Source organism: Pseudomicrostroma glucosiphilum, assembly GCF_003144135.1.
Source record: "Pseudomicrostroma glucosiphilum strain MCA 4718 unplaced genomic scaffold BCV69scaffold_1, whole genome shotgun sequence".
In the NCBI taxonomy this organism is placed as follows: Eukaryota; Fungi; Basidiomycota; class Exobasidiomycetes; order Microstromatales; family Microstromataceae; genus Microstroma; species Microstroma glucosiphilum.
The window spans coordinates 2,045,490-2,070,218 of record NW_020289913.1 but is presented as its reverse complement, the minus strand read 5'-3'; the positions used below and the strand labels follow the sequence as shown (position 1 = coordinate 2,070,218).

The 24,729-nt window shown below is 56.9% G+C and overlaps 10 protein-coding genes across 10 annotated transcripts; 5 read left to right on the top strand and 5 right to left on the bottom strand.

Moving 5' to 3' along the window:
- Positions 1 to 924: 924 nt before the first annotated feature.
- BCV69DRAFT_280184 (Pkinase-domain-containing protein) lies at positions 925 to 3,639 on the top strand. The gene is made up of 4 exons (XM_025491524.1): positions 925 to 1,374; positions 1,471 to 1,995; positions 2,095 to 2,368; positions 2,469 to 3,639. The coding sequence occupies exons 1-4, from the start codon at positions 1,259 to 1,261 to the stop codon at positions 3,156 to 3,158; spliced, it is 1,605 nt and encodes a 534-aa protein (XP_025351450.1). The 5' UTR covers positions 925 to 1,258; the 3' UTR covers positions 3,159 to 3,639.
- BCV69DRAFT_296571 (hypothetical protein) lies at positions 3,525 to 6,127 on the bottom strand (the record flags this gene model as incomplete). Its single annotated transcript, XM_025494019.1, has 3 exons — positions 3,525 to 4,709; positions 4,789 to 5,021; positions 5,098 to 6,127. 3 exons carry the CDS (start codon positions 6,125 to 6,127, stop codon positions 3,525 to 3,527), a joined length of 2,448 nt encoding a protein of 815 aa, XP_025351449.1.
- A 623-nt stretch (positions 6,128 to 6,750) lies between these two features.
- BCV69DRAFT_255330 (putative ubiquitin-conjugating enzyme E2) lies at positions 6,751 to 7,764 on the top strand. The gene is made up of 4 exons (XM_025490580.1): positions 6,751 to 6,889; positions 7,042 to 7,137; positions 7,228 to 7,464; positions 7,568 to 7,764. Exons 1-4 carry the CDS (start codon positions 6,799 to 6,801, stop codon positions 7,651 to 7,653), a joined length of 510 nt encoding a protein of 169 aa, XP_025351448.1. The 5' UTR covers positions 6,751 to 6,798; the 3' UTR covers positions 7,654 to 7,764.
- Positions 7,765 to 7,790: 26 nt separating this feature from the next.
- On the bottom strand, positions 7,791 to 8,908 carry BCV69DRAFT_280181 (hypothetical protein). The gene is made up of 2 exons (XM_025491523.1): positions 8,475 to 8,908; positions 7,791 to 8,366 (listed from the first exon to the last, which is right to left on the bottom strand). The coding sequence occupies exons 1-2, from the start codon at positions 8,743 to 8,745 to the stop codon at positions 7,990 to 7,992; spliced, it is 648 nt and encodes a 215-aa protein (XP_025351447.1). The 5' UTR covers positions 8,746 to 8,908; the 3' UTR covers positions 7,791 to 7,989.
- A 460-nt stretch (positions 8,909 to 9,368) lies between these two features.
- BCV69DRAFT_280179 (nucleic acid-binding protein) lies at positions 9,369 to 10,335 on the bottom strand. Its single transcript, XM_025491522.1, has 4 exons — positions 10,307 to 10,335; positions 10,157 to 10,216; positions 9,823 to 10,067; positions 9,369 to 9,705 (listed from the first exon to the last, which is right to left on the bottom strand). Exons 2-4 carry the CDS (start codon positions 10,214 to 10,216, stop codon positions 9,576 to 9,578), a joined length of 435 nt encoding a protein of 144 aa, XP_025351446.1. The 5' UTR covers positions 10,307 to 10,335; the 3' UTR covers positions 9,369 to 9,575.
- A 223-nt stretch (positions 10,336 to 10,558) lies between these two features.
- On the top strand, positions 10,559 to 13,844 carry BCV69DRAFT_280178 (hypothetical protein). The gene has a single exon (XM_025491521.1). It carries the CDS (start codon positions 10,741 to 10,743, stop codon positions 13,636 to 13,638), a length of 2,898 nt encoding a protein of 965 aa, XP_025351445.1. The 5' UTR covers positions 10,559 to 10,740; the 3' UTR covers positions 13,639 to 13,844.
- Positions 13,845 to 14,207: 363 nt separating this feature from the next.
- Positions 14,208 to 18,077, top strand: BCV69DRAFT_310111 (hypothetical protein; the record flags this gene model as incomplete). Its single annotated transcript, XM_025494766.1, has 1 exon — positions 14,208 to 18,077. One exon carries the CDS (start codon positions 14,208 to 14,210, stop codon positions 18,075 to 18,077), a length of 3,870 nt encoding a protein of 1,289 aa, XP_025351444.1.
- An 89-nt stretch (positions 18,078 to 18,166) lies between these two features.
- Positions 18,167 to 19,511, bottom strand: BCV69DRAFT_265885 (hypothetical protein). Its single transcript, XM_025490797.1, has 2 exons — positions 18,643 to 19,511; positions 18,167 to 18,555 (listed from the first exon to the last, which is right to left on the bottom strand). The coding sequence occupies exons 1-2, from the start codon at positions 19,472 to 19,474 to the stop codon at positions 18,311 to 18,313; spliced, it is 1,077 nt and encodes a 358-aa protein (XP_025351443.1). The 5' UTR covers positions 19,475 to 19,511; the 3' UTR covers positions 18,167 to 18,310.
- An 843-nt stretch (positions 19,512 to 20,354) lies between these two features.
- BCV69DRAFT_296564 (hypothetical protein) lies at positions 20,355 to 22,538 on the top strand (the record flags this gene model as incomplete). Its single annotated transcript, XM_025494018.1, has 2 exons — positions 20,355 to 20,361; positions 20,440 to 22,538. The coding sequence occupies 2 exons, from the start codon at positions 20,355 to 20,357 to the stop codon at positions 22,536 to 22,538; spliced, it is 2,106 nt and encodes a 701-aa protein (XP_025351442.1).
- A 10-nt stretch (positions 22,539 to 22,548) lies between these two features.
- BCV69DRAFT_280176 (hypothetical protein) lies at positions 22,549 to 24,695 on the bottom strand. Its single transcript, XM_025491520.1, has 2 exons — positions 24,119 to 24,695; positions 22,549 to 24,005 (listed from the first exon to the last, which is right to left on the bottom strand). The coding sequence occupies exons 1-2, from the start codon at positions 24,570 to 24,572 to the stop codon at positions 22,720 to 22,722; spliced, it is 1,740 nt and encodes a 579-aa protein (XP_025351441.1). The 5' UTR covers positions 24,573 to 24,695; the 3' UTR covers positions 22,549 to 22,719.
- Between the last annotated feature and the right edge of the window lie 34 nt (positions 24,696 to 24,729).

Sequence of the window (24,729 nt, the reverse complement as noted above, 5' to 3'; positions counted from 1 at the left end):
GCGTCATGTGAGGTGATTTGAAAGCTTGATTGCAGTGCCTGTACTGCGGTGGGGTATATGAAGAGGTTTACAGAGGTCGGGATAGGTAATAGATGAGGTGAAGCCATCTTTCGGGAGGGAGGGCTAGTGAGAAGGAAAGATGAAAGGGGCAGGAAGGGAAGAGAGTGGATCGGCTAAGCACGACTATTTGAACCCATCACCTTTGCTCTCGTACGGGTCACGGCGGCTCCTTAGAAGCCCGCGATTACGCAAGAGTGAGCCGCTTAGCCCCTTGTTGCTTGTACCTCACCTCCTGTTCCTGGTGCGTTCCGTGCGTACCTGACACACTTGCTCTGGTTCAGATAATCTGTTCCTGTCACAATCACTCTGTTCCTGAAACTCTCTACCCCCTTACCTCCTCCCTGCCGCTTGCTGCTATCGTCGTATGTCCTCGGATAGGTTCTCGACGTACGTGAGGGACACCAAGCTTCCCCCAAGTACGGCATAACGAAGGAGTAGCAGAAGCTTATGGTGCTGATATGGTCAGGGCTGTTATGGTCAGAGCGTCCATCATGTGCGCCATGGAGCCCAGGTTCGTTGTCGCAGTGGTAGGCGCGGTGCGCTCACTTCTGATATTGTCCCGACGATACTTCGGACACGCTTCGGTTATACTACGTCGTGTGTACTCTGCCCAATGTTACCGTTAGCAAGGGCTCGTTGCTTGGTCTCCCTCTTTGTCACCAAGTACAGATGTCTGATTAGCACACTACCGCCTGTGACTTGTGTCCCTCTCCGCCCTTTTGCTTCCGTTCCGCTGTGATCGCTTCGCTGCCCTCGCCTGACGCCCGCCCACTCCGCCGGCGATTGTGCTTTCCGCGTCACAAGGGGCGTGGGGGGGGCGTAGGGCGGGGTGTGGGAGGCTATCTGAGTCTACCTCAGTCTAGACTGGAGAGTGTAGCTGCTACTCCACCTCTGACCGTAGCATCGCCCCTCCCTTGCGGCCATCACCTCCCTCTTGTATCCCCTCTATCCTCCTCCTCCTCTTCGTAGGCCATTCACGCCATCACCTTGACCGTCACCCACGCCTCTCCACATCAGGCATCTCCTCAGTCTGTCCTCCTTTGCCGAATGCCGCGAGCTGTGCCGATGCACGTCCCTGCAGCAGCAGCAGCCGCCCTCTAAGTTCTAATCCCCCACCAGCCAGACCTCGTTACCAATCGCATCACCATTATCGTCGTCGTCGTCATCGTCTGCCACTGTCACCCGATACCCTTCCACAATGGGACTTCACAATCCACTGGCGAAGCAGCCACCCTCGTATGTCAAGAAGAAGCAGTATGACTTTGGCGATACCCTAGGGACGGGCACCTTTGGGCAGGTCAAGTCGGCAAAGTGGTAAGTCCAGCGCAGCACGGGTAGTACGGCAGCAGCAGACGAGCGATTCAACCCCTACTGAACGCTCAACATCTGCCTCTTGCTCGTTCCTCGCAGGAAAGCAGCCGATCCACCTCTAGGCGTGGCCATCAAGGTCATTTCCAAGAAGATTCTCAAGGGCCACGACGAGATTGTCCAAGGGGAAATGGACGTCCTCAAAGGTCTCGATCAACCACACGTAGTCAAATTCCTCGACTGGTTCGAATCAAAGGACAAGTACTACCTCGTCTTTGAAGAGGCCACCGGTGGAGAACTCTTCGATCGCATCCTCTCCAGGGGAAGATTCACCGAGCTGGACGCATGCCGAGTGGTGAGATCGGTAATGACCGCGATCCAATACCTGCATCATCACAACATCGTACACCGAGATGTCAAGCCAGAAAATATCCTCTATCGCTCTAAAGCGGAAGATGCAAATGTGGTGCTGGTGGATTTTGGAATCGCTCATAGGGTCGAGTCGGAGGATGAGCTGCTGATGAATGTTTGTGGGAGCTATGGATATGCTGCGCCAGAGGTGTTGAGTAAAAAGGGACATGGGAAGCCAGTGGATCTGTGGAGTCTGGGAGTCATCACCTATACCATGTGAGTTGGGAGCGAAGAGTCGGAGTGGGGCGACTACGATGCGAGCGGGGCTCACCACGTATCACCATCTCGCCGTCCACGTCATCGTTACCCTCGCAGGCTGTGCGGCTACACCCCCTTCCGTTCAGACGACCCCGCGAAGCTAGCCGCCGAGACGCAGCGTGGCAAGATTGAGTTCCACGACCGGTACTGGAAGAACATTTCTGATCTAGCAAAGGACTTTATCAGGGCTTGCCTCAAGGTCGACCCGACTGCTAGGATTACGGCTGACGAGGCGCTGAGTAGTGGCTGGCTGGTGGAGGGAGCAAAGGATAATGTGGCCAATCATGACATTTCGCTGGGGCTGAGGGAGAATTATAGGAAGAGGTGGAAGGTGAGTAGTCGTAAAGAGGGAAGGAAGAGGTCCCAGCAAGCTCTATTCAACTCACCATCCTCCTTTTCTCACTCCCACCCCTTTTCCCCACATTCTGCAGACGGCCATCAATGCAGTCCGCGCCTCTACGAAGTTCCGCACATTCGCAGCCCTAGCAGCCGACCAACGTGGCTCCCCTGCCTCTCTTAGTACCGATGGCGAGCAGAGACGCCTCCGTACTGAGGGTGATGCAGGAGCAGGCGAGGGCGAAGACGAGGATGAGGGCGAAGGGACTCCACGCGCGCCAGCACCTCTCAAGCTACCACTGGTCGACCTTAGCTCTTCTTCGGAAGACGACGAGTATGAAGAGGCAGAATCTGAAGTGGATGGCGATGCAAGTAGCACCGGCGTCGGCGCCGGAGCTGGAGCTGGAGCTGGCGCTGGCGCTGGCGTCGCCAGCCCTAAACCTCAAGGTGCCAGCTCCCACTCTCTCTCCCAGTCACACGACGGCACTCCAGACCAATCCGTCGCTCGCGCTAGCCGAGGAAGCGTCCACGAAATCGCTAAATCCTCCTCTACACAACCCCCCGAGGAGAGAGCGACAGACAAGGAGAATGCAGTGGCTACTGCAAAGGAAATGCAAGGTGTACAGAGCTATGCTGATGGAGATGAGGGGGAGGGGGAGGGTGGAGAAAAGGGAAAAGAGGCAGAGGGAGAGGGAGAGGGTAAGAGGACGGGAAGTGGAAGTGGACATGGAGATTTCAAGACTAAGATGCACGATTTATCTGAAAAGGTGCAAAAGGTATTGTGAGAGGGGAGAGGCCGCAATGAAGGTGGGAAGGGAAAGTGGGGGAAGGGAGAGGGGGAGATCGTAGACCTTGCTCTACTTCCATTTCCCGAAACGGTGCGTACCCCTTTGCCCTATTCTCATGTAGCCCGGCGACACACACACACACACACACACACACGCACTTCCTTTCCCACACCGATCCCTCGTCCTCCGTCCTTGTCCTCGTTCTGGCTTCATTCCCTCTTCGCCTCGCGCGCCTCGTTGCATTTGAGAAGAGTAATTGTATATACCTCTTTGCCTTTCTTCTCTTTTTCTCCAAATGTGAGAAAGCAATCAGCTCTTCCCCTCTCTCCCGCCTCTTTGTTCCTCACTGCTCTACTCTCACAGCTACTCCACCTCCCCCTTTTCCCTCGCAGCAAGGTACTCCTCGTGTAACTTCCCCTGTAGAGCAAACTCCTTTGCAGCCGCCTTCTTCTTACTCTTGCTCAATTCCTCTCCCGTCTTACCATCCACAGTAGGCAGACCCGCTTGATCCCATTGAGCATACTCTCCCTCTGGTGCAAGTCCACCTTGACTGGTAGGTCTAAAGAGGAGAGAGGGGGGAACACGACCTTTACGCAGTCGCTCCGCTCGGGCCTGAGCAGCCTGACGTGCAGCGACTTCTTTACGCTTGGCCTTTTCCTCTGCCAAGCGCACCTTTTCGTCTCGCTCGGCACGGAGTTGCTCGGCGGGGACGAGCTTGACCAAGGCTGAGCCGCTGGCGCCTTCGAGGTCTTCCAGGCGCACACCCAGGTCCACCAGATCCTCGTCGCGGAGTCGGTCGGCGAGCTTGAGAAGTTCGGAGGAAGGGGCACCAGCGCGGGCTAGTTGTCGTACAGAGGAGCGGAACGAGGAGAGGGCCTCGAGGTAGGGGAGGAGCAGGGACTCCCGGTCGATGCTGCTTCCCGCCGAAGCGCCTCCTACACCTCCAACCCCATCGCCAATGGAGTGAGCCTCGCCCCAGCCAATCTCAGAGTCGCGAAGCCCATCCACGCCCAGACCGAACATCCGTAGCATCTCCCCTACCCAACGAGCGACCGTCTCGAGGACACTGGCATTCAAGCCTTGTCTGTTTTCCTTTTCATAGACGTTGGCTGCAGAGACGAGGTTCTGCAAGATGCGTAGAGCGCCAGGCGTGTCAAAGGAGTCGCAGAGGGCTTTGCGGAACTCGAGCTGTGCACTGGTAAGTGCGGCTATCAGGTCCTTTTCGCCCTTTCCGTAGTGGTGAAGACCGTCCGAATACGACGGACCTTTCGAGGCGAAACTCCTCATTTGCGTCTTGACCGTGACAAAGAAGTTGTCGAATTGCTTCTCCGCTTTGCCCACTTCAATCATGGCTGCTTCACTAAAGTCCATTTTGCTTGACCAAGACTGAAAGAGGAAGGCTAACCGTAATTGGCGAGGAGAGTACCTCTGCAGAGCGTCGTCGATGGAGATGAAATTCTTGAGCGACTTGGACATCTTCAGACCTTCGATGTGCAAGTGGCCGGTATGAAGAAAGTAGTTGATCCAGGGTGAGCAGCCGTGGTGCGCCTGGTGAGGGATGGGGACCGAGAAAGATGAATGTCAGCCCCATGGGCATCTGCAGCCCCTGGCAGTCTCTTCCGCTCACCTCGCTCTGGGCAATCTCGTTGTCGTGGTGGGGGAACATCAAGTCCACTCCACCCGAGTGGACGTCAATCTGCGTGCCCAGCACCTCGCTAGCCATCACACTGCATTCGATGTGCCATCCTGGCCGACCGGGACCCCAAGGAGAAGGCCACGAGGGCTCTCCGTCTTTGGAGGCCTTCCAAAGGGCAAAGTCCGATGCGTACCGCTTCTTGCCGTGGGCACCAGTCAGAGAGCCTGTAAGGACAGTAAAAAAGTGAGCTTCATGAGCACGGATGAGAACCTACCCCTCAACCCCCACTCCCACACTCACCCTCTCCTTCTGCCAGGAGCTCCTTGTTTCCCTTGCTCCAAGGCGCCAGTTTTGCATAGCTCGCCTTTTCGCCATCGCTCAGATCAGCGCCATCGAAGGCCTTGGTATCGAAGTAGACGTTGCCAGCACCATCGTCGTATGCGAATCCATTCTGTATAATCCTTTCCGTGAATGTGACAATTTCTGGCACGTATTCGCTGACCCTTGTGAGCTGGCTAGGAGGGAGGACATTGAGTCTCTTCATGTCGTCAAAGTAGGCCGTCTCCCACGTTGCTGCGAGGGAGCGAAAGATCGAGTGGTCTGACACGGTATGTTTGAGGCTGTCGTCGAGTGAAGAAGAGAGGATGTCTTTCGAGGCTGCAAGTAGGTCGTCTGAAGGGGTGGGGGGAGAGGCACCATTGATGGCAGTGACGGCCATGGTAGCTGCGATGATGGCTTGCCGTGACTCGTTGAGTGCGTTGAACCACAAGCCGAACATGGGCTCCTTGGCGAGTGTCTCGGCTCGCCACTTTGGGTCGCCATTGAGTCTACTGATCTCCTCCCAGATGGCGTCTTCATGAATGTCCTCGCCAGCAGGAGCAGGTGGGGCGAATTGTTCCATCTTCTTCTTGGCGAGGAATGCTGACCAGCTCTTGCGCACCTCCTTGACGAGTGGGGACGTCAGAGTGGGATTTGACTTTTTAAAGTCGTCCAGCAGGTGGTTCTGCCTTGCCCTGACGATGATCTTATCATCAATGTCTGTGATGTTCATGACAAAGTGTATCGAATAACCAAGATGATTCAATATCCTCCTCATAATGTCTTGCGACACATAATTTCGAGCATGTCCCATGTGACTGGCATCGTAGACGGTAGGTCCACAATTGTACCAAGTGATGTGATTGCCTCGCAGCGGCACAAAGGGCGTCTTTGTGCGAGTGAGGGAATTGTAGACTACCAGCTCAGGGGTGGGCTCAATTTGCTTCGGGACTGCCCATGGTGGCTGCTGTCGAGAAGCCTGAGCTTCCGAAGGCGGCTGAGCTACGGCCATGGCGGCGCTGCAGACGCTATGGCTTCGAGAGGATGAGGTGGAGAGGGTGGTAGCCCTTGGCGTGAGACGAGAGGGGGTGTAGCTGCGAAGGAGGAGTGAAGATGCTGTGACTGTGCAGGCCCTCTTTCCTGCGAGCATACGGAGGGGGAGTGTGAAAGAGAGATGTGCGGGTATGCTGACTCGTTCCCTCTGCTCTGGCGAGTTGAGGTGTGCGGGGTGGATTGAGATGGGATGCTCTTGGTGGTGGTGATTGTCAGTGGGGAGTCACTGCCATCGTCCAGTCCTTCCTTTGGTGGCCCTGGTGGTATCTGGCCGTGGCTTGCGCTTCTTTGCCCTGCGCCTGCCTCTGCTTCCGGTGGCCTGGAAAAGTTGCGCGAGACGGAACTGGCGGCGGAGTCAGAGTGGCAGCATCAGTCAGACGACGACGAGGCGGGGAAGGGCGACAAGGGGGATGATACCATAACCTGTCTACCAGTCCAGCTACAACGCCGTCCTCTCAAGCAGAAACTGGGTCTACTCTTCTTCCTTTGGCTACTCACATAGACTTGGTTGGGTCCCCGGCATCCAATCCCCAATCCCTTACGCACTCGGCCAACACCTGCATCGATTGCACCACCACCACCCCTCCACCCACACCTACCCATCACTCCCCCTTCACCCCTTTCCCCGCCATGATCAAGATCTGGTCCATGAAAAAGGACGAAGAGTCGGCAAAGAAGAAGAAGCCAAAGACGAGTCCTGCGCAGCTCAGAGTACAAAAAGGTGAGTAGGGCAAAGGATTGTTGGAGAGGAGTGATGGGATTAGGTCCGGAGCAATGGCATTGGAGACGATCGCTGCAAGACGTCATTGGATGTCCACAAGGGCGAGCATGGCAGCTGAACACCTTGATTCCCCCGCTCATACCTTCTCGCAGATCTGACAGAACTGGAGCTACCCAAGACGATGAAGACCGACTTCCCAGACCCAGCAGACGTCCTCAACTTTACACTCACAATTGACCCAGATGAGGGTGAGCAGCGATAGAGGTCCAAATCAAGGTGAAACAGAAGTGAAGCTCTTTGCTGATTGATGCTCCTCGAATGCTTCACCACCTTGTCAGGGATGTACAAGAGCGGCTCGTTCAAGTTCACATTCAACATCAATAGCAACTACCCGCATGAACCTCCGAAGGTCAAGTGCACACAAAAGATCTACCACCCCAACATCGACCTAGAGGGAAACGTATGCCTCAATATCCTGCGTGAAGACTGGAAGCCCGTACTCAATCTCAACTCGGTAATGGTGGGACTGCAGTACCTCTTTCTGGAGCCTAATCCGGGAGACCCACTGAACAAAGGTTAGTGGAGCACGTCAAGAGGAGAGCAGCTATGTGCAAGACCAGGGAAGCTGACGTTTGAGCTCCTCCTTCTTCTTCCCACTTGCTTCGCCCTCCACCGCAGAGGCGGCAGACGAGCTGCGCAGAGATCGGTCCGCATTCACAACGTCCGTCAAGCGGTCACTGGCCGGCGGCTCGATCAGTGAGTAGGAAAGGAGCAACAGGGGCAAGTAGAGTAGCTCACGTACTGACTGTGTCTCTGCTTCTGCCTATACACAATCGACCAGAGGGCGTGACATACGACAAGGTGACGACAGGGGGAAAGTGATGTGTATCAGTACGCTGGGTGGTAAGATGAGGCGAGAGCGTAGAGCAGACGATCCTAGAGTAGAGCCCTCCTCCCTCGGCTGTCCATCCATTCACATCAATGCCCTTTGCCAAGACTTGCCCTGACTCGACTGTCCGAATTGTGGTACGATATCACACGATACGATGCGATGCATTACAGTCTTCAACAATCTTCCACCCCTCACGATCTACTCCTCATCAGAAGCCCTTTTCCACCATCCACCTCTCCCCCTCTTTAATTCCCTCCTCGCTATCCTTAACGACCAGTAATCTTCCACCTAACTTGCTCTTCATCTCCTCTAAGATCTTCTCCCCACTCCCACTTGCGCTCCCACTCCCACTTCCTGCTGCCTCTCCCACTTTCTGAGCTTGGGAAAGTGCTTCGCCAGTACTGTTCTCGACGATTATCAGACCGGAGATGAACGGGCGGGTGGTGAGGTGGGCGTGTAGGATGGAGATGGGAGAAGGGGACGACGAGGAAGAGCCGAGCCCGAGTAAGGAGGTGGAGGGGGCAGCATGGATGAAGAGGAGGGGGGAACGCTGTAGTGATGATAGCCGGATTTGAGAGGTGAGCTCTGCGAGTAAAGGTGAGGGGGAGGGTCAGGAAGCATGAGGTTGGATGTACAAGGCTGCAAAGGCACTATCTCTCCCCTCGCTCCTTCCTCGTTCCATACCGTACTCACCATCAGCAAGAATCTTGTGCTCCTCTCCCTGTACCTTTCCAGTCACTGCTCCACCATCACCTTCAGAGCTAGACGAGGAGCTCCCCGTCCCGGCCCCGCCCCCGCCTCCGGTCTTGGGCTCAAAGTCTAGATTGGCATCGATGCAGTCGAAGCCTTGGTCTCGGAAGTAGCCGATCCAGGATTGCCAGCTGGAGGGACAAGTGACGGAGAAGGACATCCGATCCGATCCGATCAGATCACTCCTCCTCCCTCCCTTCCTCGCTCTATCCATCTCTCTCTTGCACACTTCTACTCACTCCTTTCTTCCCTCTCCCTTGAAACTAGCAAACATGAGCGTAGAAGCCTGTTGTCTCCCTACAAATGCATTCTGTTCTCGAAAAACCGTCGAACTCTTTGAAACCACATCCGCCGTTGAGCTCTTCCCAGCACTGTTGGCTCCTCCCCCACCAAAGAGTCCCCAAAATGAAAAGGGGAGGGTGAAGGCGAGGGTGTAGTTGAAGAGGGTGTAAGAGGGGAGGGGACGAGGGGATGAGGAGGAGGAGGAGCAGGTGGGAGAGGGAGAGTGGGGTCGAGCGCTTGTGTAGAGGGTGCGATTGAGTGGAGTGGCCAGGGAGCGGGAGACTGGACATGCCAGACGGAGGCCGGCCATCTTGAAGGAAGGGAGAGGCAAAGAGCTACGAAAAGGACGATGTGTGTGCGAGAAAGAGGGAAAAGGGACGACTATGGTGAGGGAGACACGCAGTCTAGAATCGAGTATCTCGGCTATTCCAGCTTCACCGCCTTTCCCGCCGGAAGTGTGGAGTGACCGATGCGATGCGCCTCCACGTGGGTTTTATACCGCGAGCCACAGTGCAACACCTCGAAAGCACACCAGCTTCACAGAACAAATCCGTCGATGGTAGAGAGGTGTAAAATTCCCTTGATCCAGATTGATGCTACACAAAGTGGTGCGGTAAATTGATCCCAGCACATTACCCAACACGTTCCTCATCGCGATTCTTGCCGCACTCCATGCCTCTTCCTTTCCTATCCACAAGGCAAGCCCTAAAGATTTCCCATGCGGCACCAGAATGAAAAGTCCACGTTCCACTCGCACTCCGTCTACTCGGTCTTGGGACGAGAGACGACGTGGCAGCTCTTGTGTTGGACAAGGTAGCTGCTTCCAGCTGGTCCTCCATCCTCTGATGGGTTGCGCTGCACCCTGAACTCGGCATCGACAACGACGAGCGTGCTGTGAGCAGAGTCAAGGATGCGTGAGCGGGAGGAGATTTGTTCGTCAGTCTTTCTGTACCTGACTTCTCAACGCTGCCCGCCTAGACTCCCGCCTAGCCCACTCCTCCCTACTCACCCCTTTTGCAGCTTCTGCAACCTCTGCACCGCCGCGTCTCCAAAGGCAAAGATGTTGTGGAAGCTCGTCGTCTCAGGCGGCCTCTCTCCATCCTCTCCAGGAGGTCCAACGGGATCATTGGTGGCAAGTGTGTACCTGACATAGTCCTTTCCAGAGCGAGTGGCCCTCGTCTCGGGGTCGGCAATCAGGCGTCCCAAGAGCTGCATACGGGCATAGTCTGCTGCAGAGGGGGTGCTTGAGAAGGGCTGGAGGAGATTGCGTGCAAAAGCGTCAGTCGAGGGGCTTGGTGCGGACCGCATTATCCTCTTGTATTCGCACTCGCATTCCTACTCACTCGAGAAAGTAGAGCACGCCGAGGAGCGGCTGCAGCTGCAGATCGTGCGATGGTAAACATCTGGGTTGAGAAGTGTCGAAAATGACTGTCTACTGGTTAGCAAGCTAGTATTCAGAAGAGGGCTGATGCAAGAGTCCCTGTTGTGCTCACTTTACAGAGTCGAGGTAGGTGGATGGATGGATGGATGGATGTACAGGTCTTAGTGCTCAGGCGTCCGTCCTAGTCTACACGCCTCGGTCTACGCGCCCTGCTGCTGCCTCGCTTCCGATCCGGGCTTTTAGACGCGCTGCTGCTCCCTTGAGGCGGTGCTCTACTCTACGCCCATGCGCTGCCCCTGGTCCACTCCACTCCGACCGGGGAGAAAGTGATTCCGCCCAAAACTTGCCGTGAGCAATTGTGCCTGCCCAATCTCCTTTCAACCTTTTTGGCCCGTCTTCCTTCCTCTTTCCCGTAGCTACAGAGGCAATGGGAGAGCTCCTTCTGCTCCTCGGAGGTCTCAAACACCCCTTCTGAGAGGACACAACTCTCACATCGTAGCAGTGTCTCATTGGCATGGTCATACCCTCCTTTCCTTTGCCGCCGCCATGCAACACTTTGTGGCCATCTCTGCCATCCTCTTCGGGCTACCTCGACTCAGCGTAGCCCAACCCCAGCGAACTACATTTTCAGCGTTGCCTCGAGGTGCGACGTCGCAAGACTCTAAAGATGCACTCGCGAGCCCACAGTCGCTCTTTCTACTGGCTCGCCAGACTGAGCCTAGACAATCATCAGGAGCAGGTCCGTCCTTTCCTGTAGCAGCCATCGCAGGCCCCATCATTGCACTTGCCCTGATCATCGGCCTCGGAGTCACCTGGGCTCTGAAGCGCAAGCGTGCATCTCGCCCTACCTCAATCGCTCCTCCTACTTTGCGCACTGGAAGCATCAGCCCAAGTACCTCTGCAGGCGAGTCCGGCTTTCAGACGGTGCGTCAGACCTCTGCCCCGACATCTCAGCCTAGCTCCGAAGTCCCCACTCGTACAAGGCTCTGGAGAGCTTTTGTTGCCTCTTTCGTTGTACATCCTCCTGGAGGACCTGTTCAAGTTCACACAGGCGCCCCCACCCGAGCAGGAGCAAACCGCGAAGGCGATCGCCACCGGGGTTATAGAGGAGACCACCGTCGTCTTCGCCGTACAGACAGTGGTCAGTCTATCCGCACCGTCCCAGAGTATGCTAGCGAAGTACATGCCGACGAAGTCATGCTCTACAAGGCAGCCGATGATCCATTGCTGTCGACTGGGGAATGGGAAAGAGGGACCGGTCGGCAACCAAGCCTCACGGCTAGCATTCGCAATTCACTGAGCAGGTCTCTACGGAGAACTTTCCGTAGTCCTTCTGCTAGCCGATCTCGTCCGCCACGTAGTCGGACTGCAGATTCTCGGAGTCGCCAACCACACGAAGCGGAGGAGCAAGAGCTGCAGATCACCATTAGTCGAGAGGACGGGCCTGGGACAGCCGCAGAAGGGCAAGCAACAGAGGTAGAAGCCTTTTACATTCCCGACTACGATTCGCTTTACCCGTCTCAAATAGATTTGGCCCTTCCTGAAGCGGCAGCAACGCCGGTAGAGACGCCCGACACATCTCGTAGAGGATCTTGGCAAGCGACGTCCCGACAAAGCCTGCTCCCACGAGTCTCGCGGGCTCCTATGCGGGCGGCTGGGGATGACCTCTCCGAAGCTTCGAATCTCGTCGCGATGCCAACAGGCGGCAACGCCGAAGCGCCAGCTTCTCCACCGTCCACGCGCCACCGTGCGTCTCTGACAGATGCTACGTCCCGCCCCGGCCTGGTGGGAGACTCTACCGCCGACCTGCGCTTGATCCAGAGTGGGCCTGTGCTATCATCGCAATCGGCGTCGTCTCTACACCCACACTCCTCCGATCGATACCCCCAAGGTAACTTGCGAAACACTGTCTTCCACCTTCGCTCGACTGGCCAGCTCACACCGCAACAGGTGGACTTTATGAACTCAGCCGAGAGCCTGGGAAGGTATGGCATCTCCCTCACTGGCACGGGCACTAGCACGCCTCGAGAATACCACGAGAGAGGCCGGTCATCTCCTGGCTTCTTTGCCTCCCACGGGCCAACGGAGGACCTCGGTGGACCACCCCCGCCTGGATACGGAGGCGCAGCGCTTGCTTTGCCCGACGTGTTCATGTCCGCTGATACCCCGATGCCTGCCAGCATTGTCCTACGAACGCCTGAGACAGCCTCTCCTCGAGCTCAAGTGACCTCACAAGGGCCATCGGACTCGGCCAGTACTTCTCGAACCGGGACGCCTGTCAGGGGTCTCACTTCTGGCACACGCTCCTCCCTGACGTCGCCAAAACTTCTTCGCTCGCTTCACAACTCTCTGTTGTCCCTCTATGGGGAGCTTCACGAAGAACAAGTCCTGCTAGAGCGCCTGTGGTACAAGAGCCATGCTCAATTCAGGGGCGCCAAGTGGTTCAAGAGCATCGACGCAGTGAGGAGAGGATTACGTAGAGCCCTTGGCCAGCAAGATGGTCATCTCAAAAGGGGTGGCAAGAGGAAACAGCGGCATGTCTCTCAGGCAGGGCATGAGACACAGCTATTGCATGTCCTCGATGCGAATGCCGAGCTCTACTACTCGCTCTTTGACGCCCCGGTGCCTGTGGCTCAGACGTCGCTGGCAGCTCTACCGAAGCTCTCTTCCCCGCTGGCCGGGCCTGGCGCCTCTTCGTTCTCACAGCAAATCAAACACACACTGAATGTCCTGCGTCTCCTCTACCTCTTTTCAGCCATTCAAAGTGGCAGCCGGAATGCATTCGCTATCCTACGGGCTCACCTCAACACACCACCAGCACCTACCTTTGCACCCCTCGCGACGGTCCTCTTGGCCGTTGCTAGCCGAGTGGAGGCCTACTGCGAAAAGGCCCTCTTTGGCAATGAGCGTAGTGAGAAGTTGAAGATGCCCGTAGAGGCGGCAGAGGAGAAGAGGGTAGGGCTAGTGGAGTGGTACGAGAGGGAGAGACGCTCGCTGCCCTCTTCTTCAGCGGACTTGGTTGCGGGCAAGGGAAATGCATGCTCGTTGGACATCAATTGTTGCCCTGCTCCGCTGCAGCAATTGCTCCAGTCTCGAACAGGCGACTGCGTCTCTGCCGAGGAAGAGGCGAAGTTGCTGACCGTAATGCCCTTGAAGCTGCGTAGACCTCCCGGCGCAGTGCTGGGCGAGGTCAAGAGCGAAACCAAAGTAAGAGGAACGAAGCGCAAGACGCTCGGCTTGAGTCTTAGCGGCGATGCCGATGTAGACGCAGATGCAGATGCAGATGCAGTGGAGGGAGGGGCCGGTCTGGACGCAGATGGACTGCCGCCGGTGCCTAAGAAGCGCAAGGGGCTTTGGGAGGAGCTGAGCATGGATGCGCTTGGACGTGGTGATGGGGGAGGTGACGACGATGACGATGACGATGACCTTGGGGTGAGGGTGTAGGGGACAGGACTGCGCTGTGAGAGGGCGGTAGCGCATTCATTACATTGAGGGAGGATCGCTCCAGTTCATACAAGGTGTCACCTTTTCCTTTGTTCCGTTCCGTGCTTCTTCTTGTATGTGTTTCCGACTCTTGTGTATCATGCATCCTATATATAGACTCTTTCTCTCTATTTCCATCGCCAGAGATGCAGCAGGCGAGAGTGGGCGATGCTCCCTTTGTATCGCTTGATGCCCTCATCGAACTACTGATCTCCTTGCCTCGCTCACCACTTGTTCTCTCTTGTCGACGAGGATCTCCGAGGCTTGTCTGCCTGTCCTGTCCTATGTCGTCGAAGGTGGAGAGAAGTGCGAGGAGCGGAATTCCGTGGACACGGGTCTGGTTTCCAGCGCCTGGGGTCACCGGCCAATCGATCAGCTGCCTGCAGAGGTGCGGCGGGTCCAGTCGACTTTTCCCTCGCTTCCTCGCTTCCCGCACGGCTCATCGCCGCACCCTTCTTGGCGCCTTGCCACTCCTCGTCGTTGCCCCCTCCCCGCTTTCCTTGGCATCGTCGTCGTCGTCGTCGTAAAGGATGAGCACACGGGATCGATTCCTCTCTTCTCTTTCCACTGCTCAAGACGACTTCTTCAAGGCGGTCAACCAACATATCGCTGCTGCCCGGAGTGGTGGTAACCCCGACTCTTCTGCACAAGGCAGCGGAAGTAACGCTCCCACCCCCGCCGCCGCCGCCGCTTCTTCTTCTTCCTCCACTCACCCCGGATCAACTGCACCCCTGCCGACGTATGCACCTCAACCCTCCTCTGGCGCGCCTCGTGTTCCAGAAGCCGTACTGAGGGCACCTCCAGGACAGGCTCAACAAGCCATCGACTCCAATCCTCGCTCTAGGCTGGAGAATCCTCATCTGCCAGAGCAGGAGCGTCGTAGAGCGGCAGAGCAGATGCGCAAGGAGCAGGAGATGCTCCATCGTACCGCCACCCAGCACTCCCAGCAGCAGCAGCAATCGCAACCATCACAGCTCAGACCGTTGCCAGGTGCCGGAGGCGCAGCTCTGCGGGCGCAAAAGGAGCTGGCTAGAGGTCTGAAGCGAACCCACTCTTATGCAGCCAACAATGGTAAAGTGGTGGTGGATCTCTTCACCCAGCCTCAGCGCAGTCCCACCTTCATGGGCGGGTCTGCAGAAAGAGGCAGGGGTGCAATGAATGGACAAGTCGTCGTCTTTGCCAATGATGGAGATCGAGTAGGAGCTGTACGCCTAAAGATCAAGGCCGTCTCCACCATTTCGGTGCCTCGCTCCTATCTTCCACCTTCAGAAGATCCCAACAAGAGATCAGCCGGCGCAATGCCCTCCAATACACCCGTCAACCTCGTCGGACGTTCTCCCCGGTCAGAACCAACGCAGAATCGAGAGCATCTCATCTTGCAGCTTGAGCGCGTCCTTTGGAACCCCGAAGCGGCAGATCAAAGTATGGTTCTCCGGTCCACTGATACAGCCAATGGGCCGCCCAAAGAGCCGGATCCTACAATTTGGAAGGCTGGACGTCATGCTTTTCCCTTCAAGATTGACTTGCCTTCAAAGTCCCAGGATGGGACAGACTTGCCGCCCTCCTTTGTCTTTTTGGCAGATGCAAGAGCCAATGGTCCCGCTACACAGGCCTCTGTCAATACTGGCGGCCAGCTAGGTGGCCATCTCTTGGCGGCAAAGAAGTGGCTCGCAGAGGCGGCAGTCGGCGGGCTCAGGGACGGCGAGTGGGCGAGCATAAAGTGGTACGTCAAAGTGACCGTAGAAAGACCTGGATTTCTCAAGAGCAACGATCGCGTCTTTGTACCATTCGTCTACTTGCCGTCTCCACCTGCCAAGCTGCCCAGTACGGTCTTGCCGAATCGATTGAGATTGAGTGCTCAGGCCAGGCAAGATCCTCTCACCCCTGGTGCGAAGATGGTGGAACCCATTGCGACGTGGGGCCGCTCACAGCTCGATTTGGATCCAGCGGCTAAGAACATCAAGGGCGCAAAAGCCAAGCAGGCCGCCGTTGCATCATCGAGCGAGAAGAGCAATGGCTCGTCGTTGTTCTCCCGCATGTTCAAGACTCCCATCGTAGCCAATGGCACAAAGGTTGAGCCTGGGCAACCAGCATGGAGCATTGCGATGCCCAATGAACCGTCGATTTGGCCGCTTCGGAGCACGATTCCCTTTGAGATACGTCTGGACAACGCTTCGCCGTCATCAATGCAGCAGCCAATCCAACCGCCGAGCGTCGGCCTTTTTCTACGGGTAACTCTAATCAATCCCTCAAAGTCCTTCCTCGGAGGCAAAAACATACCTTCTTCGGCCATCGAGACTCGGCTCATCTCTGTCGCCAAGGTCTTTACCGACCCTAATGCCGCCGCCGGAAGGGGAAACACGTTAGTCTGGCGAGGTCTACTAGATCTACCTCCTCAGGCTTCCCCCTGCTTCGACTCCCTCCTGACCCAGGCAGAATACTTTGTCGCTGTAGAGGGTCCTACCACCAGCGGGAACAGCGCCGCGGCGCGTCTAGGCGGTATGGGTGGGTCAGGCAGGCTGATCTGGGCACAGACGATCATACTGGTCTGCCCACTACCTCTGGCGGTCAAGCCTGTTCGACCAGTGAAAGGCTCAACGAGGGCTCGGCGTGCTATTCAGCGAAGGGCGAGGCCGAGACCGAGTAGGGGTCCGAGCCCTACAGGTTTTGTGGCTGGTGCGCCCCCGGCACGCTACGTCAGCGAGAAGGAGAAGTACTCTGGACGCCCCGGTCCCCATGAGCAGCAGGAGGTACAGCCCGGCAGCGGTGGGAGCGGCAGCGATGATGGCCTCGGTGGACCCACGGGTGCACTACCACCTCAAGCCTCGACAGGTCGACCCCTGCGACCTTCTGCAAGCCGTAGGACCTCTTCTCATGCCACTGCGGCTGGCAAATCAAGACAGTTCAGCTCCACCTCCAACTCCAAGGAGGAACACAGAGCGCAGGCAATTGCTAGCGCCCACGCGTTGGGCTATCCCGAAAGTCCAGGAGAGACCACTGTTGTAGGAAGGAAAAGCCGGACAGGAGAGCCGAGGCAACTACCGCCTAATGGCTCACGTCGCTCCAGTGCAGCGCCGAGTATCACGTCTTCTTCTGGCCACTCCTCTTCGCAGCATGCAGCTGCAGCTGCAGCTGCAGGAGGCAGTAGAAGACCCTCGGCTACTGCTTTGGGAATGACGCCTAATGCTGTCACGGCCAGTGGGTCGGGTAGTGGTAATGGCGGGCCCGGCTACGCATACGGAGCCAGTGGCAGTGCCTTTATGCCCTTTGACGCCTCTCCTTTCCGCAACGAGAAGAGAGACGAGAAGCGAGCAAGCGCCTCTGCCGTTCCTTATGACGGAGGAGGAGGAGGAGGAGGGAGTGGTGGCTATCGCGAGAAGCTTGGAGGACCTCGGCGTGGTTCTTACCCTCCTGAAGAACTCTTTGCGCGACCGAGACGGACGGATAGTCCTGTTGGGATGCCTGCTGCTACAGCTCCTCCTCGACGAAATCGAGCGCCGAGCGAGAGAGGGTGGGAGGAGCGAGACCGAGACCGAGACCGAGACCGGGAACGAGAGCGTGATCGAAAGAGGGAGCAAGAAAGGGAGGGTCTCTCTCTCTCACGGCCCACTTCTCCACGAGCAGACCCATCCCCTCCTCTCCCTCACGGCGCTGCCGCTGCTCCTCGACCGACGCGAGGCACAATGGGCTCACGACGCTCCTCCGCACGGGTACCATCGCGACCTGTCTCCCCTACCTCTCCCTCTCCACCGCCACCGCCACCTCATGGTCATGCGATGCTCCCACCGCCGCCCCAACACCACTCGCGCCCCCCTGCTGTTACGCAATCGCACACGCACACGCACACCTCTGCACGTCCGTCGAGACGCGGGTACACTTCCAGTAGCACTACCGCTGCTGCAGGAGTGGGAACGGGAACGGGAACCGGAGCGGGAATGGAAGGTACTCCATCAGCCTCGCGCACTTCTTCCTTCCGATCTAGGACAGAGAGGTCAGCCTCAGCCTCAGCCTCAACGAGGGGTACAGGTACAGTCGCGGCTGGCCCTGCTCATGTTCCTTCGTCACGCAGAACGGGCACGGGCACAGGCATGGGGAGAAGTGCTCGTCGCGCCCGTGCTCCGTCCGAGTCCTCCCTCTCTCCCTCTGAAGGCGAAGATGAGCGGCAGCAGCAGGTTGGGCGCGGTAGCGAAGTGGACTACTCTTCGGAGGGGGAGGGGGAGGCAGAGGAAGAGGAGCCAGAGGTAGACGACGAGGCCTGGGACTTCGATGCTGCTTCTCGTGCGGCGCTTGGTGAGGACGGAGAAATCTTTGCAGATGATTTGGATGGAGAGGGATTGGATGGAGGAATGGATTTGCCGCCGAGTTATTTTGAGGCTACTGGGATGCGGGATGAGGATTGAGGTGGAGCAGGAGGGCTTCAAAGGAGACACGAGGGGATGAAGGGATGGAGGAAAAGAGACTGCCTGGCGTTGAAGCGAGTTGATACCTTGTAGCTGAATTTGAACGGTGCTCGCCCTTTCTGTATTGATATATGACCATTGAAGACTACGATCTGTATACAATCCACTCGCAACACAGGTGCGTCCCACCGCCCCACCGCCCGCCATCTCTATTCTACCCGTCTCCGCGCAGCTCAAAGCGTAATCAACTTTGGCCTGCCCGGCACAACGATCTCTCCCTCTACTGCCCTTCGATTGATCCCCACTCTGCTCAGCAGGGAGACGTACCTGTCCGTATCGTTCTTCTTGAGATACTTGAGTAGCTTGGCTCGCTTGTGCGTTAGAATCGCCATGGATCTCCTCGAGGCTTCGTCCTTCCTAAAGGTGGGAGTGGAGAGGAGCTCGTGTAGGCGGTGCAGACGATAGGTCATGATGGCGACTACACAACAAGGAGGGGGGAAAAGAGTCTGATCGTGAGCACTCCAGGCTAGCTGCTAAAAGTCAAGTCACTCGACCACTAGCTCACCTTGTGTCTCTACCGTTCCTGTATGGATTCCCTGACCAAATTGCTCCACGATCCTCCTCTTGTTGTACACATCGATTCCCTTTGAGCTGGCATTCCTCAGATCCAGCATCCTAGACAGCTTGTCCACACTGTGCCCTTCTTGCCTCTCGATCCCTTCAAGATGCTGATTGATCTCATCTGCAACCATACTGCCCGCGTGGGTACCCGAGCCAGCATCGGAAAAGGCCATCGAAACGGTCAGACGATCCTTTGTGTTGACGTCCGGCAGATCCTGGAAGAGCAGCTTCCGGTCCTCATCGGAGAGATTGAAGTTCAATCGCAAAGGTCCTCCCTGAGAAGCAGCTACCGCCCTCTCCTCCTCCGTCCCCTTTGTCAGCTCCGACTCTACCGGCTGCAAGTTCCCCCTCGAGTCTTCACGCAGACCCCAAACATCTTGATTGGATATGATAATCTTCTTGAGCTCGCAATTCTCCCATAGATCCTCATTGTTCGTCCCCACCTCGCGAGTATTCCCCGGCCGGTAGCCCAGCACTGGATCTGGCTTCGTCTCCTCGCGCACTCGCTCCAGTAAGGCGTGCTTTTCGAGATTGAGACGCTTCTTCATCTGACCACGCTTGCGCTGCACTTTTGTCAAACCCTTTGAGAAGTTGGGATTGCGAGAGGAGATGCTGCGTGAGGATGAGGGAAGAGGTGGGAGGATGTTGGAAAGGGGTGGGAGGGCGGAGAGGAGCAGTGGGAGGCTTTCGAGGGCTGAGGAGGAAGAGGCGACAAGCCGTCTCGAGGACGAGGCCGCAGCTGTACGAGCCGTACTTGCCAGCAGAAGAGAGGCCATGCTAGCAAAGTGTGATGGGTGGATATGCTACCAGTGATGGTCTCGATACCAAGGCAAGAGCGCAGGTGGACGGACGATGAGGAAGAAATCCATCGCCTCCCGCCGCGCAATTTCACACTCCGCCCCCCCTCCGTCCGGTGGTCCCACACTGTCACGAACAGTCTACTCAATACGACTTGCCATATACTTTGCGCAAAGTCGTAAGAGGACTTGCAACGACTATGCTGGAGCTCCAGCGAGCAGGTGATAGTGAAGTAAAAAAGCAGGATTGTGCACTATCAGACTTGATTCTCGGGGCTGTGCTTGGCGCTTCAGTTGACCGCACAGCAAAATGATGGTACGTCAAATCAGTACCATGCTTGGAGACGCTGTCAAAGCTTGAGTCTTGCCTCTCGGACTCCGGAAGCTTACCCTCGCCACCCTGACCAAGCAGTCCCACAGCAATGGAGTGGCTGTCATTAAAGCTCGAGGCAACCCCTCTCGCAGGGACCCACTCGCTCATCGATTGAGGCGATCTGAGCGCCAAGGGGTGGCAAAGGCCCAAGACCTCGACCTGCGCAAATGACCGGGAGCCTTGCAAATGAGCAATCAAGGGCTCGAAGCGAGGTCGAAGCGTCCACGTCCAGTGTCACCATCCCATCTCTCATCCGCTTCGCGGCGTCGCCAGGTGGAACCGCGTGTTGCGCAAAGAAGTGGCGACAAGTGCAAGCGCCAGGGATGTCAGGTTCCCCTGTATCTTCTTCAATAACCCCCGATTGCTCCCGCCCGAGCATTTCTATTCCCCTTTGCGCTTTATATTGCCCCCGTTGAGCTAGCCTGCAGGACTGGCATTCTCTACGTTTCACTGGCTCCCTCCTTACCTTATTCTTCGAGTCTTGAGATGAACAGTGAGTATCCTGAGCATAACGAGAGGGTTCGTGTGATGATATGATGTCTAAATTGACACTCCTCTTTCTTCTGCTCAGCATCATCGCCCTCTACAGCTCTGCCCACCGCTGTCCTCTCGGCGGCCATTGCATCTTCTGTGATAGGTGGCATTCTCATAGGGCTCATTGCCGGTCTTCTCCTTCGCCCTCTGCTCAACCACAGTCGCTTGAATCCCAAACAGAAGGACGATGTCCTCGAAAGGCAGAATCAAGAACATGGGCTCAAGCCAAACGACTTCCGACGTGTCCCAACATATATCCCTCCATCTACCAGGCGTTTGAGGGACTCGCGGCCGGTCTATCAGATCCGACCAGAGGCGACCGTTCGTCCTCCTCCCCGCACATTACAACTCGGTCGACATGTGACCTCCATCTCTGACCCCACCACCGAGGGACAGAGCAAGCGGATAAGCTTCCTGCAGAATCGTCCAGCAACAGCGTCCGTCGATAGGGCTTCCGAGCGGGTCGCTGCTCCGCCATGTGTACAACGCGCCTCGATGTGCAGGTCGACGATCGAGTACATCTCTTCGCCACCTACGTCCACTGACGCTGAGACCTCTGCTCAAGGTGCCCAGCGTAGTCGCAGTGCCAGCTCAGCCAGCGCAGCCAAGCGTTTTCCCGCTGCAACGCTTTCCGTGCCTAGCGAAAGCACTCTGCCCCACCCATGGAATGTCAGTCGTCGCGGCGCGCTAGCCAGCACTCGACCGGGTACCGCAGAAAGCGAAGATTCTTCCCGCTTCCTCCCACAGCCACTAGATCTACTGGCGCCGATGGAAGACTCGACGGTGGATGAGATGTCTGTACGTATGACCAGCGAGCAGACTAGCTGGGATAGCGACATTGCTCGCGAGCCTGCACTAGATGTTTCCCCAGAGGCGGACACCCTCAAAGTGCCGACCACACTCGCTTCGGCCGTGGCAAAAGGTGAAGAGCGTCCACTCAGCCTGTTGGAGACGTCCACTCCCCAGCCGGCTCGGCCTTCTTCGGACATTCGCTCCTCCGCTGCGACGGAGGATCAACGTAGCAGTCTGTGGTCACAAGAAACAACGCCATCTGCCTGGGAGTACGACGGGGCATTGTACTGGCAAAGACGCAATGCATGGCAGAAGGATGCCACTGCTGCCAGGCCCGAGACATCCCCCTTACCCTCATCATCGGGTCAGCCGGTAGGGACAAAATCGCGCCACTCCCGGCGAGAGACGACGATTGGTACTGCTTCCTCTTTGAGATACTCTCGAAATACACCCCTGCTCCTATTCCTCCCTCCTGCCTCTTCGGCCTCCTCGACACACTCGGAAGCCTCAGAGAGGCGAGGATCAACCTTTGTCCGTTCCTCGGACGAGACGTGGGGCGAAGACGAGGAGATGACCCGGTCCAGCTCGGCGGCAGCCTCGGAAGACGCAAATGTGCTCGCGACCTCCGATGAGCTAGAAGCAGAGCATGACCGAACGAAGAATGAACGTACCTCCGTAGATGGGATGCTAAACGAGATGCTCATGATCGCTCCCATGCCCGACTGGAGACCAATCAAGACTACCAACACCACCGCGAGCGCTCTATCTGTCGCTCATGCACGAGCCCCCTCGACTGCCAGTACGGCGACGACGATTCAACTGCGGTGGCAGACGTCACAGGATACTGTGCACTCTCCTCTTCCGGTTGCAGCTGCAGATGCAAGGAGAAGTGCAAGTGCAAGTGCAAGTGCAAGTGCAAGTGCAAGTGCAAGTGCAGGTGCTCGTGGTCGTGTCATTGCTACTACTTCTGGCGCCAGCTTCGCAGAAGGGTACAGATCGATGGATCCACCGGACTCACCGCGAGATGTAGGCGTAGACTCGGAGAGCGACGAGTCCTCGCCTGAGCTCAAAGCTGGGACCAGCGCTAGGGCTGGGGCTAGAGCTGGAACTGGAGCTGCAGCTGGAACTGCCACCTCCATCTCTACCTGGAGTGCACCTTCCACCCCCATCTTAGCGCGGTTAGTATTCCAAAGACCCGCTACACCTCACCAATCTCGTCGTCCGAAGACTGCACCTGTAGATCGAGTAAGAGAAGCACACCATGTTCTGGCTCCTCCTGCTCTTGGATCTGGATCTGGGTCTGGGGTGTCTCCCAAGTATTACGGACCAGGTAGGACTGGCTGATCTTTCCTGTTCTGATCTCCTCACTGGTCGATTGTATATACTTTGCACTATCCCTATGTCACCTCTATACACACACTTTACATACACACATACGTATAATCTTAATCCAAATCTAATGCGAGCGTTTATATATATAAAATTCGCACTCTCATGGCATTCTCCACGTGCCTTGTTCTCTCTTCTAGTCATCATCATCAAAAGGACTCTTCTGATACTCGAGGTTATCGTCATCATCATCATCATCATCGTCGTCGTCGTCATCGTCATCACTCGTACCTCTGCTACCGCCCAGCGAGCTACTTGTGGTCGTCGGTGTCGTCAAAGTAGGCGTTGCTCCGCTCGCAGCCACAGCAGCACCCGCTCCCGCTCCCGCTCCAACGCCCACAGCCGCCGCCTTCCCCTTGCCCTCCTTCGCCTGCTTCTGCTTCAAAGCCGGCTCCTCGTAGTAGAGATCATCGTCTTCTTCCTCTTGGCGCCGCCCACGCATCCCACCTTGCTGCAGCACAGATGCGACAGTGGGTGGTGGGTCGCTCCTGGAGGGACTCTTGGTACGGGCGCTAGCCAGGGTCTCGAGTCTGGATTTGCCTGCGCCGGCGAGAGGGGCGCCCCGTGGCTGCTGCTGCTGCTGTGCTTGTGCTTGAGAGGGTGGTGGAGTACTGTACGAGTATTGCGAAGGACCTTTACCGGCCTCTGCTCCACCTCCACCACCTCCAAAGAGCCGGATGGGAGTGTGCTGCTGCTGACCAGCAGAAGGTTGGGCATATCGATTCTGTGTCCAATTAGCATTTTGTCCTGCCGCCGATGGCTGCTGCTGCTGGTGAGTCTGGACAGGAGGTGCAGCAGCTCCACCACCTCTCTTGACTCTGGGCTGGTACTTTAGCTGAGATGCATCGTAGCTAGCGCTGGGCGTGGGAGAGTCTAGGTACCCTGATCCCGATCCTAAGCCTGCCGCTGTGCCCGCACCAGAACCTCGGAAGAAGGAAGGCGAGTCACTGTCGTTGCTTGCTGCTCCAGCCTCCGTTCGGCGGGAAGAGGCAAGAGGACCTTTCCCATCGAAGAGTGGTTGTACTTCCTGTTTGAGTTCATTCCAAGAAGTGTTGAGCTCCTTGAAGAAGGAGCTTGCACCCCCACCTCCTCTTGCTCCACCACCAGTACCACTCTCTCCTGCTGCACCTCCTCCTCTTGCTCTTCCACCACCACCACCACCGAAGAGAGCCTGCAATCCAGCACCTGCCCCTCCTGTCCGCCCACCAGGTTGACCTTGCTGCCTCGCTGCGTACCTCCTCGACTCTTCCGCTGCTTGAGAGCGAGCATACGCTTCATCCTCCTCCATGGCAAGAGAGCGGGCTAGGGCTTCGTCTTCAGACATGCTGGAAGAGATGGGATGGTTACCCTGCCTTGATGAGGGAGTGCGAGCTGGGGCGGGAGAGGCATTAGGGTCTGACATGGAGAGGAGGATATTCACAGCTGGCAAGAGTAACGGGAGATGAATGGGGGAAGATGCAGCCAATCAGCGTCCTTCCCTTATCTCTCCCCGAAGATCGCAGTCCCACCACCGCCCACCGCCCTCCAATACTCACCACTCTCCTCATCCCCACCCTCAGCAGCAAGCACAGCGCCAATCGTCTCCTCGTCCATCTCGGGGAACATGCCCTTGATTGCCTTGACTTTCCCCTTTAGCTGTGGATCCATTTGAGAAGTAGGTGTGGCTGGAGTAGATGTTGGAGGTTGGGAGGAGCGTCGAGTAGGCGTAGAAGTAGACGTGGACATATGTGTGGATGCTGCTGTACCAGACGCAGTGGTAGCCTCAGTCGCAGTGACTGCGTTACCCCCTGGAGTCCCCACAGGGGATAAGGAGCGCGGCGAAGAAGGACTCAGAGTCTTGGGTGATCCATCCTGATCATCGAGCTTATAAGCGCCTCCTTGCTCGTCGCCTGCTTCGTCCAAAGCATCACCTAGGGCACTAAGGTCGACATTTTGTGCTGGTGCTACACCTGCACCTCCGCTCGAGGCGCGTTTCTCTTGGTTCGACATGCTGATAGAGTAGTGAGAGTGAAGAAGAGAAGGATATCAAGGTGTGAGAATGTCGATGTAGCTCACTCGAGGTGGAACATGGATCTATCTAGGTATCTATCAGGAGGGAGAGGAGGGGTGGGTGGACAAAACCAACACCTCGCCCCTCGCCTTGGCG

Coding starts and splice junctions, on each gene's coding strand:
- BCV69DRAFT_280184 (XM_025491524.1), top strand. CDS start 1,259: ATGGGACTTCACAATCCACTGGCGAAGCAGCCACCCTCGTATGTCAAG. Junction 1,375..1,470: donor CAGGTCAAGTCGGCAAAGTG/GTAAGTCCAGCG, acceptor CGTTCCTCGCAG/GAAAGCAGCCGATCCACCTC. Junction 1,996..2,094: donor GGAGTCATCACCTATACCAT/GTGAGTTGGGAG, acceptor TTACCCTCGCAG/GCTGTGCGGCTACACCCCCT.
- BCV69DRAFT_255330 (XM_025490580.1), top strand. CDS start 6,799: ATGATCAAGATCTGGTCCATGAAAAAGGACGAAGAGTCGGCAAAGAAG. Junction 7,138..7,227: donor CACAATTGACCCAGATGAGG/GTGAGCAGCGAT, acceptor CCACCTTGTCAG/GGATGTACAAGAGCGGCTCG. Junction 7,465..7,567: donor GGGAGACCCACTGAACAAAG/GTTAGTGGAGCA, acceptor CCTCCACCGCAG/AGGCGGCAGACGAGCTGCGC.
- BCV69DRAFT_280181 (XM_025491523.1), bottom strand. CDS start 8,745: ATGGATAGAGCGAGGAAGGGAGGGAGGAGGAGTGATCTGATCGGATCG. Junction 8,367..8,474: donor GCACAAGATTCTTGCTGATG/GTGAGTACGGTA, acceptor CTTTACTCGCAG/AGCTCACCTCTCAAATCCGG.
- BCV69DRAFT_280179 (XM_025491522.1), bottom strand. CDS start 10,216: ATGTTTACCATCGCACGATCTGCAGCTGCAGCCGCTCCTCGGCGTGCT. Junction 10,068..10,156: donor GGCGTGCTCTACTTTCTCGA/GTGAGTAGGAAT, acceptor AATCTCCTCCAG/CCCTTCTCAAGCACCCCCTC. Junction 9,706..9,822: donor TTGCAGAAGCTGCAAAAGGG/GTGAGTAGGGAG, acceptor CTCTGCTCACAG/CACGCTCGTCGTTGTCGATG.
- BCV69DRAFT_280178 (XM_025491521.1), top strand. CDS start 10,741: ATGCAACACTTTGTGGCCATCTCTGCCATCCTCTTCGGGCTACCTCGA.
- BCV69DRAFT_265885 (XM_025490797.1), bottom strand. CDS start 19,474: ATGGCCTCTCTTCTGCTGGCAAGTACGGCTCGTACAGCTGCGGCCTCG. Junction 18,556..18,642: donor AGGAACGGTAGAGACACAAG/GTGAGCTAGTGG, acceptor CTTGTTGTGTAG/TCGCCATCATGACCTATCGT.
- BCV69DRAFT_280176 (XM_025491520.1), bottom strand. CDS start 24,572: ATGTCGAACCAAGAGAAACGCGCCTCGAGCGGAGGTGCAGGTGTAGCA. Junction 24,006..24,118: donor GGGTGGGGATGAGGAGAGTG/GTGAGTATTGGA, acceptor TACTCTTGCCAG/CTGTGAATATCCTCCTCTCC.